This window comes from Poecilia latipinna, unplaced genomic scaffold, assembly GCF_001443285.1.
Source record: "Poecilia latipinna isolate Pla-1442-1.1 unplaced genomic scaffold, P_latipinna-1.0 Scaffold586, whole genome shotgun sequence".
Taxonomy (NCBI): domain Eukaryota; kingdom Metazoa; phylum Chordata; class Actinopteri; order Cyprinodontiformes; family Poeciliidae; genus Poecilia; species Poecilia latipinna.
The window spans coordinates 153,506-167,557 of NW_015113202.1; the positions used below are offsets into that span (position 1 = coordinate 153,506).

At 37.3% G+C, this 14,052-nt stretch overlaps 1 protein-coding gene across 1 annotated transcript; it reads left to right on the forward strand.

Annotated features, from left to right (window-relative positions):
* The first annotated feature begins 107 nt into the window (after positions 1 to 107).
* rbfox1l (RNA binding fox-1 homolog 1, like) lies at positions 108 to 13,034 on the forward strand. Its single transcript, XM_015042347.1, has 12 exons — positions 108 to 376; positions 4,752 to 4,982; positions 8,567 to 8,746; positions 9,243 to 9,296; positions 9,381 to 9,473; positions 9,564 to 9,633; positions 10,233 to 10,292; positions 10,380 to 10,515; positions 11,406 to 11,445; positions 11,526 to 11,593; positions 12,594 to 12,675; positions 12,757 to 13,034. Exons 1-12 carry the CDS (start codon positions 290 to 292, stop codon positions 12,799 to 12,801), a joined length of 1,146 nt encoding a protein of 381 aa, XP_014897833.1. The 5' UTR covers positions 108 to 289; the 3' UTR covers positions 12,802 to 13,034.
* The last annotated feature ends 1,018 nt before the right edge of the window (positions 13,035 to 14,052 follow it).

Below are 14,052 nucleotides of genomic sequence, written 5' to 3' on the forward strand. Positions count from 1 at the left end.
AGCATGATCAACTCATGAACACACAGAAGCACACTTGTTTTCTCTTTCAACGCTCCATACCCTCTCTTATCCTAACTAAGGAACTTTCTTTGTATTTTTTTAGTTACCTGTCAGGTGAAGTACAGTCCTAACCCAGTAGGATCTTGTGCTACTTCTGTTTGGGATTTTTCCTCTTTTTTTTTTTTTCTTTTTTTTTTACTCTGGTTTGGTTGCCTGATCTTCCTGTGCATACAAACCTTTTCCTTTTCCCTTGCTTTCCTTTCTCCTTTTCCCCTCCACCTCCCGGGCTATGCTCTCCTCACCCACTGTGATCCTCCAGCCTTACGGACTTCCCGTCTATCCACAGACAACCACATGCTACCCCAGCATAGTTCAGGTACGCTTGATTTGTTCTGCAATTTCACAGTGTCATTCAGACGTTTGTTGATCTTTGACCTAATGACTCAAACTAACTTTTGGTTAAGAGAACTGAAATAAGCAAAGCAATTAATAATGTTGTAGTAAGAATACTCTGAATGAGCTCCAGTAATGTTGGTCCATGAATGTGTTGGTCATTTGATTCAAAAACAAGTAATGAAAAACAAAAATATTAATTCTGTGATTTTAATCTTAAAATACAAAGTATTTAATTGAAATATAATCAGGTTTTTTTTAAGTGGAAATTGAAAACTAGTTTAATGTTGTTTTCATTTTTAAAACAATAAAAAGAAAATCACCAAAGAGAAATTAAAGCCTTTTTTTCGGACACCTAATACCGTCACACCGTCTGACTGTAGGAGGCGCTGTTTCTTCTGTAAATCCTGTAAATCTTTTTAACCACAAACACAAATATATGAGCAGTAACATTTGTAACATATACAAACATGTATAACCTTCTGATGAATCTAGATGAGGATAAGTAAAGGGAAAACATTTGCCTTATGAGAGTCTGTAGCCTAATCACACTCTTGCCGCGAGTGAAATGACGTCACGAGATGAAGTATTTGCTAGCTCATGTTGACTTATGACGATTTTCAGAGTGTAAGAAATTTGACTAAAAATAAAACAATCTTTGTCTCTTTCGTTGCCAATAATTTTGTTATGTAACCTCAAACTTGAACAGACAGATTAATTGATTTAATTTCGGAAGAGAGAGTCCAAATTTACACAAACTGGATTTCTGGCAGTGTTGACCACTAGGTAACAATTGCTGTTTTATCGTTTGAGCAAATTATTTTATATTCAAAGCAGTTGTTAGATGTTCGAAAAAAAGACAAACAAACAAAGAAACAAACAAACTCAAAGTTTAAAGTTTTTGTTTTATTCTGTCGGAGAAAGATTAGAAATTAATCCAGAGAATAAAGGAATAGCATTCTGCTGCATCTTTTTATATATATCTAGCTAAGGGGACGCTATATGTTATCTTTAGTCTTCTGGTCTGAGTGATATCAGCAGCAAGTGTCCCTGACATACCAGTAAAGCCACAATGCTTCTGGTATCTCTCTACCTTGTCACTGAGCTTCACACCAGCAGTATTTTTAGTCCTCTTTTCCTGAACCGACTGTTTTGTGTCATTTGCAGCCAGCAGCACTGAAGACAGTTGTAAAACCTGTGTTTTACATGTGTTCGGTTTAAAGGCAAGGATAAAATTTACATTTAAAGCGGGAGTAAATTTTCTAAAATTATCATTATTTTAAATATTTGTTAAAACTGTCACTATGTCCTGACAGTATAATATCAGACAAATAATCTGTGAAAAAATTTAAATGTTCTGCACTTACTTGGTTCTTGCGTACAAAAACATGATTGACAGCGCTAAGACCCTCCTCTTGGCTCTGATTGGTTGTTTCCGACTGGAAGCAGTGGATGTTCAAACTGTGATAGTTGGAACGTTTTTTTAAAGTTACCTACTGCAGCTTTAATTGATAATTTGATAAACATAAATGGGCAATTGCAGCAAAATACCTCAAAAGTAAGATGTTGTTCATGTAAAAGCCTAAAGAATGAAATGCTTGTTCTTAAAGTATCTTAGAGCAATTTCACCGTTAAAGGATTAGTTTAATGGCACCAGTTTGGACTGAACATCCACTGAGTCTCAAGTTGCAGCAGCTGCACTTTAAAGTCCACCGAGGGAGCACTGACACATGCCTCTCTTTGTCTTTTCCCTTCTCTCCATTTCCTTTGCCTCTCTCTTCCAGAGCCACATTTATAGCTTTTTAATCTAAAAACCAGAATGCACAACACAGATGGAGCAATAGGTATCCATTTTCCCCAAACAAGCTGTGTGTCACTGTAAGACTTGTTCTTGAGGGCCTCTGAAATGCCAACATCTGCAGTCTGAGTGGCCTTGTTGTGTAAATCCTTTGGCAGCTGCCACTGCGAGCACCTGGCTCCGAGCTGTCGGCCTCTGATTGCCCACTGACAGCTGAAGGAGGAGAGGAGAGAAAGAGCAAACAAATGGGGATTTTTTTAAAAAAAAAGGTCTGTGTGTTTGCATCTGTTGACTGAGACTGAGTCAGGCTGGGAGTTGGAAGGAGGAGGAGAGCGTGGCTGACAGTGACATTTAACAGACTCTTTCATCTTGCTTAATCTCTCTGTTTTATATCTGCAAAGAAGATATAAAACAGAGACAGAGACAGTTTTTAAAGATAAAAAGCTTAAATGCTTGTATAGTGGTGCGGGAAAATCTGCATTTAGATGTGTTAAGGAATTAGCTTAGCTCAATGGTAATAGCTATAAATTGAAATTCTGTCATAAAACCCTTAGAGATGATGCTGAAGAGTCAGCAACTACAAACATAAACATATTCACTGATCACATTCAGTGAAAAAAGTATTTGTGGCCTTATAGATTTCCTCTGATTTTGCTTTTTACACACGTGCATCTTTCACATAATTAAACGAATTTCAATGTAAGACAATAATAGGCTAAGTAATAAGGAAGTAGTGTGCAAAAACTAAGTAAAGTTGTGCTGTCAGTAGTTTGCATGCATCATGATCCTAAATCATTTTAGCTACAGGTGTAAACAACAATCTGCTGCTTCTCCTCACACATCTTAAAATGCTTTAATTTCAACATAAGAGTAAACAAATACTTCATAAGGCCTTAAATTTATCTTGGAGGTCAGTACTTGTAAAAAATAGTGAGATTTGCATCCTTTGACAAAGCTACCTACAATTTATCCAAGTTTCTAAATGAAAATTCAACAAAAACTCTCTAAAGGGAAATTTCTGACGAGAAAAATCTGAATCTGAGCTCAGTAACCAATATGGCTGCCATTCATTTAAAATGCACTGAAAGTTACAGGTATAAACTATTAAGATGAACCATCAGCAGTTTCTTTATTTTCAGCAACATTATGATCTATTTGTAAACAAAACAAGCTCAAACACAAAGAACAGATTAAGAACTACATAAACACAACAAAAAATTATTATTTTCTTACACTTTTAGAAAGTAAAATAGCCAATTCTTTTTAACTCTTACACACTTTAATTTTAAACTATTTAAAATATTTTAATTAAAGTGTAGAAACCATCAAATGAAATCAAATTTAACAGTAGTTTTATTCTCAAAGCAATATAAATATGCACTTATGGAATCCCCCGGATGTGTTAATGATGATCAGAGCATTTAGCACAGTGTGCTGCAGCTTCAGGAGGGATTTCAGGCCGGAGGTGACTGACAGATGCAGGTGACTGCAGCTGGTGAGGCTCTGATTGGATGTGATTGGTTGATGAGAGGCGCTCATGCTGTGGTGGGCGGCGATCTGCCGGCATTAAAACATGCAGCAGTTGTAAAATGCATCAGAGAGAGAACCATCAAAGCGGGGTAAGACAATTCTTCAACAACTGTAGGTTTTAGTTTGATTTCTTTATAAGTTTGAGACTGAAACATTATGACACTTTCATTGTTTCTGATTAGACTTGAATGTTTGTGTCATACACAAAAAAAAACCCTCAAATCAACGGGTTTTAGGTATTTTATGTGGAGGTGTAAAAAAAAGAGATGCCAGTGAAAAACAGGTTTTTAATTTTTTTTCACTAAAATTGTTCAATTTATTATGTGCATAATTTGTTGTTAGGTTTGTTACTGTTTTTAGTATATTTATAAATAGAACTTTATTTGAAAAAGCATTAACCATTTCCACAAATGATACTTTCATGCTAAAACTAAAACATAAAAATGTCATTTGTCATTTTAAAATTTTAAAATACAAAACACATTTTTAAAAGACTGGAATGAAACAAAAAACTAACAAAAAAGAAAAACAGGAAAATAAATGACAACCGAAAGACAAAATGAACTGAAGGTTTGCTCATCTAAATGGTCAAAATGCAGAATATTTTTCTTTGTGAAATGTACACTAATTGATTTTATGATGAATGTTTCTTTCAAACAAGTCTCAAAAACAATAAACAAACAAATCATTGTACATTGCAGACTAGTTCTTTATTTCTTTTTTATACATTGTTTTTAATAAAACAAGTTTGTAGCTTGTATTTTCTTTTTGTGGTAAAAGTTTCCTTTTAAGATTGTCTACACTGTTTCCACAACTTACTTATTTTGTTGCTGTATGAAGAGAACTGAATCTGGAGCAACGGCTCGTTATTTTAACATTATTACGTCTGTCTGTCATTATAACATATTTTCTCTGCTCTGTTTGAGTCACTGAACAGCTTGTTGCAGAAGAAGAGCATCAGGTTGTTTATTTGTTTACATCTTTGGGTGTTTTTGTGACCAGAGACTCATTCCTCTCCTCCTCTCTCCAGGGGGGCCCCGCCCAGGAGGCCGGGGCTGGCAGCGGAGACCCCACCCTCCCACAGGTTTATGCTCCGCCCCCTTCGTACCCTCCGCCGACTCAGGGCCCACCAACATCTGCCAGCAGGCTGCCCACTCTTGATTTCAGCTCGCACAGCTCCGACTACCCCGAACACCCCCAGCTCAGGGTCTATCAGGGCCCCCAGCTCGAAGGGGTCGACACTCTGACCCCCAGCAACACGGTAAGAGAGGTTTGTGATTAAAAACTGGAATCAAGTCCCAATAAAATCTGATCTCCAGTAATTCATTGTCCAATGTAGGTCCCAGCAGAGCTCTGAGATAAAGTTCCTCTCTATATTTAGAGGTCCGCCTCCTCTGCTATGTCCTTGTACGGAGCCCTTGGGGGACAGCTGACTGCGTGTTTGTTGTTGGAAATAAATACTTGCGTTTCCTCTGCGTCTTTTATAGCTGCTAGTAAAACAGGTCACATTTCAAGATTGCAGCATTTTCTGTTTTGTTTACTTTTTTATGTAAGCTTTGGAGAGCAATCTGCATGGCCGGATTTGGAAGGATGTGGGCCTCAGGGCTACACCAGTTTTGGTGCCCAAACCATTAAAGAAAAATTATTTTACTAATGCAAATTCCAGTACATTAATAGGTAATCATATGCATCAACAGGTATGAAATGATGCATGGTAGGTTTAATGTTGTTCCCAAAAATATTGACTATAACTACATAATAATTTTAGAATGAGTGAATATTGATTATATTCATAAAAATTCCAAAATATTACAAGTCACCCGATTTGTGTCTATGAGTTTTACATGAAGTAAAATGTCAGCAAAAACACACATTCATAAGATATAAATAAAAAAATCTGTTTAAAGTCTGACCCAGCCCATCTGATACAGAACTTTAAAAAGTCAACAACAAAGTCTAGCATCTGGAAAGAAACTTGTTTATAAAATTACTACTTTTTAATGTCCTGCAGTAAAACAAAAGGAAAGAAAATCTGATTTTCAAATCCTTTAAAAAATAAAGACTGTCCTGACTGATGAAGTGATCTAAGGGTATTTATTATAAATGAAAATGATGAAACGGGTTGAAAAGGCAGTGTTGCTGTCTTCCCTCACTGCAGTTCAGTCATGAAGACATGAGCTGTTTAGTTTGATTTGTGTGGCACTTCGGCTGTGTGTCCTGCTGCAGATGTCTCTTCGTCCTCTCATAAATGGTGTTTTTTTGTGGCCCCCGTCTATATATTTTATCGCTATAGAGCCCCTGACATTCTTGGGTCCGTGCTGAATTTCGGGGGAAAGTTGAGACGTCGCCTCGGAGGGAGGGGGTCAAAGTGGGGAAGGCTGACCAGATGAGAACCCCCCCTCTCTCTCCCCGCTCTGAAATATCACTCAGGTCCAGAACACAAATCTGCATCGTGACGTGACACCACCACCCGGCTCCCCCCGGCTCCCCTCCCGCCCCGGCCTGTGTGTGGGTGTGTGTTTGAGGGTGGATGTGATGCTGTCTGCTGCAGTTGGTCACAGAAAGCCATTACTGTGAGCCTGTGTTATGCCTCCCTGGGTGAATGTATCCCTGAACCTTTTCCCTGCCACCATCTTATTAATGATGCCCCTTGACGTTTTACATTTAACACTTGGCAGAAAAGCAGCACCATGACCTGAAACTGACCCCTCGGTTCTGATCCCCCCTTTCCCTTCTTCTCATCATCGTCCTCCTCATTTTAAGCTTCCTGCGCACCATCTTTGCCTTGTTCCCTCTGGTTTAATTCTGTCTTTCACTGTTGCACTGAGGCCTCTTCTCTCCTTACCTGCCTCTTGGTACTAGAATGCTAATTCTCAAATCCTTAAAGTGCAATTCCTTCTTGTATTTTCATGCTTTCTTTTCCTTCTTCTCTGCCCATCCTTTTGCAGCTATGTTTAAAACTTTTGTATTTTTAAGATCCTTCTTGGACTTTTATTTTCAATAGTTTTAACACTTTTCTTGCAATGATTGATGATCCTGCACCCAGTGCACATGAGCGCACCCTCCAGCATTGTGGTGCATTGTGAGACCATGAATGTTTTGGTTTTGGCACATTACTCTCTGAATTGTTCTGCATGAGGCAGTTTATACACACAGGCCACACAGCTCGGGTAGGAAGTGCAACTTGTGCAACAGAGGTGAGAACACTTTTGTGTTGCATCACTTGAAAATCAAATAATGAAGTTTTTTTTATTAGCTTTTAATAACTGATAACTTTTACTGTTAGTCAAAAATAAATAGTGCCTTGTTAAAGTGTTCACAAACTTTTCCACTTTGTCACATGTTGCTGCATAATTGTGAAGTGAAATGAAAAGAAAAAGATACATGGTTTTGAAGTTTTTTACAAATAAGACCAAAAAGTGTGGCAGGCATTTGTATTCAGCCATTTTACTCTAAAACCCCTAAATAAGATCCAGTGCAGTGAATTGTCTACAGTAGTGGACCTAAATAGTGTACGCTGTCTGACTGTGTTGAATTTAATCTGAGCCAGTAGGAGAACAAACCTAAAGCTACAAGTGAATGATCAAAGAACATTCATGTGTTAAAATGGCCTAGTCAAAGTCCACAACTACTACTGAAAGTCTGTGGCAATACTTTAATATCAGCATTCACAGATCCTTCCTGTAACCTGACGGACCTTGAGATGTTTCATTAAAAAACATGAACAACATTTTTAGTTTCTAGACTAGACAAAACTGGTAAAAACAGTAAATTATGTAATGTAAATTATTGACTCGGGGGATTTGAATACAAATTCCTGCCACATTTTTTCAAATTAAAATAAAATGTGTAGACAATATAACAAATAAAAGTAACAAACACATGTATGACTTTTGTTTTACTTCACAATTATTTAGTATTTATGTTGGTCTATTGTATAAAATCCTAGTAAAATAGATTAACGTTTCCATTTCTAACAAGACAAAACACTTTGGCAAGGCACTGTAAGTCAGAAGAACTACTGAATAGTACAAATACACAACTAGACAAAACAAATACAACTGCAGCTGACTTTATTTTTTCTAACTGCATGAACATTGCTTAAAAATTAACCACAGGAACATCCACTCGTTTTTAAAATATAGGCTTTACCTTTCTGTTTACATCATGGCTCACCAAGACAAAAGATGTATTTTATATTTTAAGAACGGCCGAAACTGAAAATGGTTTTAGTCGTTTAGTTGTCTCTCCAAGTCAGCCCCCACTAATCAGATCAACAAAGGAAGAAATTATTCAACTTTAAAAAAAATACAAATTTTTACATTTTTAGATTCAAAAGGTGATATTTGAGTCATGTTGCACATCTGTGTACTTACTTATGTTGTACAACTGCATACAGTCTGAGGTGAAGATTAGCTTTACCACTATAATCTGTGTTTTTAGATCATTAGTTGTCCTCCTGCAGGCATGTATTTCCAGACACTTTACTAGTAAATTCACACCCCTGCCTTACCTTTTGCCTGAGAGGCATCACTGGTTGCTGAATGCTTGCTAAACACGGTTTGGATCACTTGAGCTCATGAACATGATCTTTGCTGAATGTCATGTGATGCTGACATGATGTAATCTTTACACAGATTTTTTCTGAAAGCTCTCGCTGAACTCGCTGACCTGATCATCAGAAAGTCTTGATTTGCTTTTTCCAGTAACGCTGCTCTCTTTGTCTCCTTCCGTCTCATCTCATTCATGCCCTCTCCCCTCTTTTGTTTTGTATCTTCCTGTTTCTGTCTGTACCATCACGTCCCCTTTCGTCTCGTCCTTTCTGCTTTGCTTCTTCTCTGTCAGGAGGATGCTTTGGCCAGCGTGACCTCCGACCCCCAGGCTCTCGGTGTGTCTGTGTCGTCGGGGGCAGGAGCGGGAACCGGAACAGAGGAGGAAAGCTCGGGGAAGGCCCAACCAAAACGCCTGCATGTCTCCAACATCCCTTTCCGCTTCAGAGACCCTGACCTCCGCCAGATGTTTGGGGTATGACATTAACTCTTCCTTATCAATAGGTTGTCTCTAAAGTTGATCTATTATGCATCCTAGAACAAATTAAGATTTAATTTATGAAAGTCATTCTTAAATGTGATATTAGTCTGGTCAGTTCTGCTTAATTTGAGCTCTGTTCAGAATGAGCTGTTTTAGGCCTCCTGTCACTTTAAATGCAAATAAGCTGCTGCTGGAGCTTTGCTTGGGTTGCTAGGTGACGGGCTGGAGTTGCTAGGTAACGCTGCAATGTGATGCCACAGTTAGCTGGTTTTTGAAATGGCTCATTTTCCAGATACCAACAAACTTTAAATTGTTGCCAAAAAACATGTTTAAGCTCTTAGGCTGTTTTTAGAAGCAGTTGCGACCCGAATAGAGGTATAAAAATAAGCAAAATATGAATTATGCATAATAGGTCGCCTATTCTTTTATGCTTTTTAAAGTCTTTCTCTGGGTTTTGGATCACTATTTCACTTTATTATGAATTTTGCAGCAATTTGGCAAAATCCTCGATGTAGAAATCATCTTCAATGAAAGAGGGTCAAAGGTGAGCGACAACACAAAGCCACTTCATCACAGTTAAAACTTGAGTCAAAATAAATGTACATAACATCACGTGGATGTTGTCCAGGGTTTTGGATTTGTGACTTTTGAGAGTGCCACGGAGGCAGACCGAGCGAGAGAAAAGCTAAATGGGACGATCGTAGAAGGGAGGAAGATTGAGGTGTGGAGTTCTTACTATTTGTAGATTTACATATGATCACCCCATGAAATTAATTTTTATTGAGCTTACTGTTTTTGTCTGTGTTCTAAGGTCAATAATGCCACTGCAAGAGTAGTCACCAAGAAGCCTCAGACACCTCTTATGAATGGAGAAATATCAAGTAAGACACCTGAATGTACCCTTGTTTCATTGCTATTATAAATGTCTGAAGCTTTATTAATACTTAAGTTATCCATCAAAATCAATTCTGCCTTTTCATGGATTTAAATTGATTTGGAATAAAGTTAACATTCCCGTTAAATATCTTAGAAAGAATCAACAGGAGCTATTAGTTAGTACCATTAAGAATTACATTTATTATTAACCTAATATCTAATCATCAGTGAATATTTCCACAAAAATAAACCCTACAAACAAATATAAAGGTTATCAAACAAGGACATTGCTAATTGTACACTACTGTGACTGAAGGGAAATTTCATGACCAGGTAACAGACTTTCAAAATACTAACAAAGCTGATTAAAATCTAATATTTACCAGGAACTTATGATGTTATTGTCGTCCAAAACAAAATGATTATGTCAATTTCTCAGAAGCCTAAAGTAATGGGTTTTACATTTTAGATATGATATGATATCCTGGTCACCACCTGGACTAAGAGCTGCTTTGACTAGACCCACGCCATGCTACGCCATGATTAAGGGTTCAGTTTAAATGTATAGGTGGTTATCATTTTTTTTATTATTATTTCTTCTCAGCATCTGGTTGGAAGATCAACCCTGTAATGGGAGCAATGTACGCACCTGAGCTTTATACAGGTGGGCTGATTTATATCTATTAGTGGGAGAATTTATTGTACTTTGCACTGTGAAAGAAGTTTACTTTCTCTCAATTTCTGTTTGTAGTTGCCAGTTTTCCATACCCTGTAGCGACTCCTACCTTGGCGTACCGGGGATCAGCACTGCGAGGTCGGGGTCGTGCCGTGTACAACACGATTCGCTCTGCGGCCGGCACGCCTGCTGCTGTCCCCGCCTACCCGGGGTGAGACCCTGGGCTCAACAACTGGCGACACAGGACTCACAGCTGGCTAAACATACTGAAAACTAAATGATTAATATGTGACAAAAAAGTGTAAACGGGTCATAAACCGTCCCATAATCTTAAAAATAAAACACATTGGCGATAAACTGGTACTTCTCTTTAACTTCCTGTAGCAGCTAGCGACGCTGGCTTAGTGTGAACAAGAGCTAGTGGAGATTCAATTTCAGCTTATTTTATATAAAAAACAACTTTGTGAAAGTGCTAGCAACATTTTTAGGTTTTCTGCCTATACAGTCTCAGTAAGTTACTATATTTTCAGGTAGACCTCTAATCCCTATGCTAATATACACAAGTTTATCTATTTTTAGTTTTTTTTTTTTTTTTTTTTTTTGATGTTATAGTTTCCTAATTTTTCATTTGGAATTTTTAAACTCCCAAATCTTTCCCATTCTCAAAGACATTCCCAAATCTGAGTTTCAGCTTTCTGGCTGAAACTCAGATTGAATTGATGGGATCTATTTTTAAACACTTGTAGAATAAACCCATGAGTTTTTTCTTGTTTGTTTTTTGATACTTTCTTCTTTCAGTTCTTTCTGTGTGCTTAACATTAATTTAAACTTCACTTAAGTGTTAAATGACATGAATTCAAACAATTCCACCATCCTTTTAAAAAATAATATTACAATGCAAGTTTACAATCTTGATACAAATGGATAGAAACCAGCTGTACAAAAAACATTTGAGTCAACTTGTAAACATTACTTGAATCAAATAAAGTTTCATAATTATTGCTTCATAGTTTCACCAATACACATTTAATATAAAGCAAAGCCAAGTTTTACTTAACTTTTTCTTGTTTGAGTGTGTGTGTTTTTTTTTTTTTTTTCCAGGGTTGTATATCAGGATGGACTATATGGAGCAGAGGTTTATGTAAGGAGCCGTTTTAAAATTAACATTTTTAAAATGAGTTAATCTTGGTATGACACTGCATCAATGTTATTTTATTTCAGGGAGGTTATCCTACAGCGTACAGAGTGGCTCAGTCTGCATCTGCTGCTACCGCAGCCTACAGTGACGGGTAGGCCAACCTGTAATAAATGTGCATTTAATGACTCAAAATATGTAAAACTCCTCTTCCTTTTCTTTAAAATCTTTTTATTGTTTTTTTTTCCCCTGTGGAACACTATAACTCCAAATTAAAAATCAGAGAAACTACTTTTATTATTGCTGTCAGATATTTTAAACATTCAAATATTTCATCTGGAAACAAACAAATGTTCTTGAGAAAATCACTGTGGGCCTGTAAAGCATATGGTTCACATTTTCCTGTTGCCCTTGGGGTTTTCTCATTTGTGCAGCGTTCTAAAAACAGAAACACCAAATTATTTCAAGATTTTTCACTCAGAAAAGATTGCAAACGTTCCTCACCTTCTCAAGTAAATAAATCATTTTATTGTTCAGTAGAAAGCGAGGAAGGCATTTACGATACAGCAGTTTTTATAAGCGAAAACATCTGTTAAATCTCTCCCGTCAGTAAATTACTCTAACTAGAATAACTAGGTTTTACTTTGATTAAGAAATACAGTACTTTCGAGCTCGGGGATTTAGAGATAGTTTGAATTTAATTTACTATTTCATAATCATACATTTCTTAGTCTAATTCAAATATTGTTCTAATGAGATGTAACTGATGCTGGAAATTAAATAATTAAAAAAAAAACATTACTGAGAAAAAAGTGAGATATTCATCATTTGAATAAAGACTTCCAACTGCATGATCTGCATTCACCTAACTACAAAAGTATGGTGGAAAATATAAATATTTAATGTTCTAGTTACAAAGCGGACGACCTAATGTCGCTCGCTGAGGTACGCCAACATTAACATCAGCCATTGCAGAAAATTAACGGTGATATCCTGCCAATAAAAACCTCGATATTACTGGTATCAAAGGTTTCATCAGAAGTTTTTTCACTCATAGCCAATGTTTATCACTTTTAAAAATCAGAAACAAAGACTTTTGAGAAGCTCTGATCGTACCCAGAGGTCTGAGACCTGCTTCATGTCTTCCTCACCAGATACGGACGGGTTTACGCCGCAGCAGCCGACCCTTATCACCACTCAGTTGGACCAACAACCACATACGGAGTCGGGACGATGGTGAGTTCAGTCCAGAAGTGAGGAGCATCTGGTATTTACTGTCCGTCTGCTTACACCTTCCAACCCTGCTTCTGTCGACAGGCCAGCCTGTACCGAGGGGGATACAACCGCTTCACCCCCTACTGAGCCTCCCAGATGTTTGCATCTGTCACGAACTCTGGGACTGGGATAGGTCATGATATCTTAAAGCTTGGAAATGTCAGTTATCCTTCACAGAGACGATCCCAGAGTGGATCCCTTAGGACCCGTTTGTCTGCTGAAGAAGAAGATCTTATGTAATTTATTAGGCCTTTACCTGAGTTTGTTTGAGTGAACTGATTCTACAGAGACATTGGCTGGTGTTAAATGCTGTGAGACTAGTTGTGGTGTTTTAAAATCAAAACATTTCAGGGGTCAAAGTGTACAAAACATTTTGTACAGTGTTAAATGACTTATTTTTGATGGTGCCCTGTTTCTGAGCGTGTGTGTGTGAGTGTGGGAACGCACTTTGTTCAGCGACAGAGTGGACAGAGACGCAGCCCCGACGTCACGATCTGTATCAGGGCTGCTTGTCTGGATGCAGCTGGAGTCAAGTCTCTTCTCACCCTAACCATCTACCTCTCGATCATTTTTAGTTTCATATAGCTGTTGGGTTGAAGTATTTGGAAGATTTGTCTTTGTTTATTGTACACCTTTTCTGTCCATGTAGCCAAACTAATTCATTTGATTTTCCATTAACCTTTGTGGTTTTTAGTAGAACTAATATTCTGGGGATTTTCTCATCCTTTGCTGCAGCTCTTAATATTACTTCCTGTATTATTCTTTTTCTGCCTGTCTTTTCTTCCTGTTGCACTCTTTTTTTCTGCTATGTTTGATATTTACCTCTGAATAAACCCGACTTTCTTCTCTTTCCCTCCTACTCATTTTTTAGGTTGTTTTTCTCTCATTTTCCTACTTTGTTTCTGGGTTGTTTTTGTTTTATTTAAGTTTTTCTCTAGTATTATTTTTATGTGTCCTGACCAGCAGTCAGGACCAACAGATTTACTTTCACCAGCACAGCGTGAAAGCTTTCAGACAAGAAGTAAAATAAAGAGAGAAAGGGGGAGAAAAGAAGGGAGGAGAGGTGAGTAAAAAGTTAAAAAGGAAAGAGGAAGATAAAAATAGAGGGAAGGAGCAACATCAAAGTCCGCTTCTACACCTGCAGAAAAAGAGAAAATTATAAATAAATAAATTATAAAAGACAACATTATCATACATAACAAAAACATCAATGAAAAACACAGAGCTAATTGGTAGGATATATATACTGCTCAAAAAAAATAAAGGGAACATTTCACTTTAATTTTGTGTGTGGCTCCAAATCCAGGCCTCCATTGGTTAATAAATTTGATTTCCATT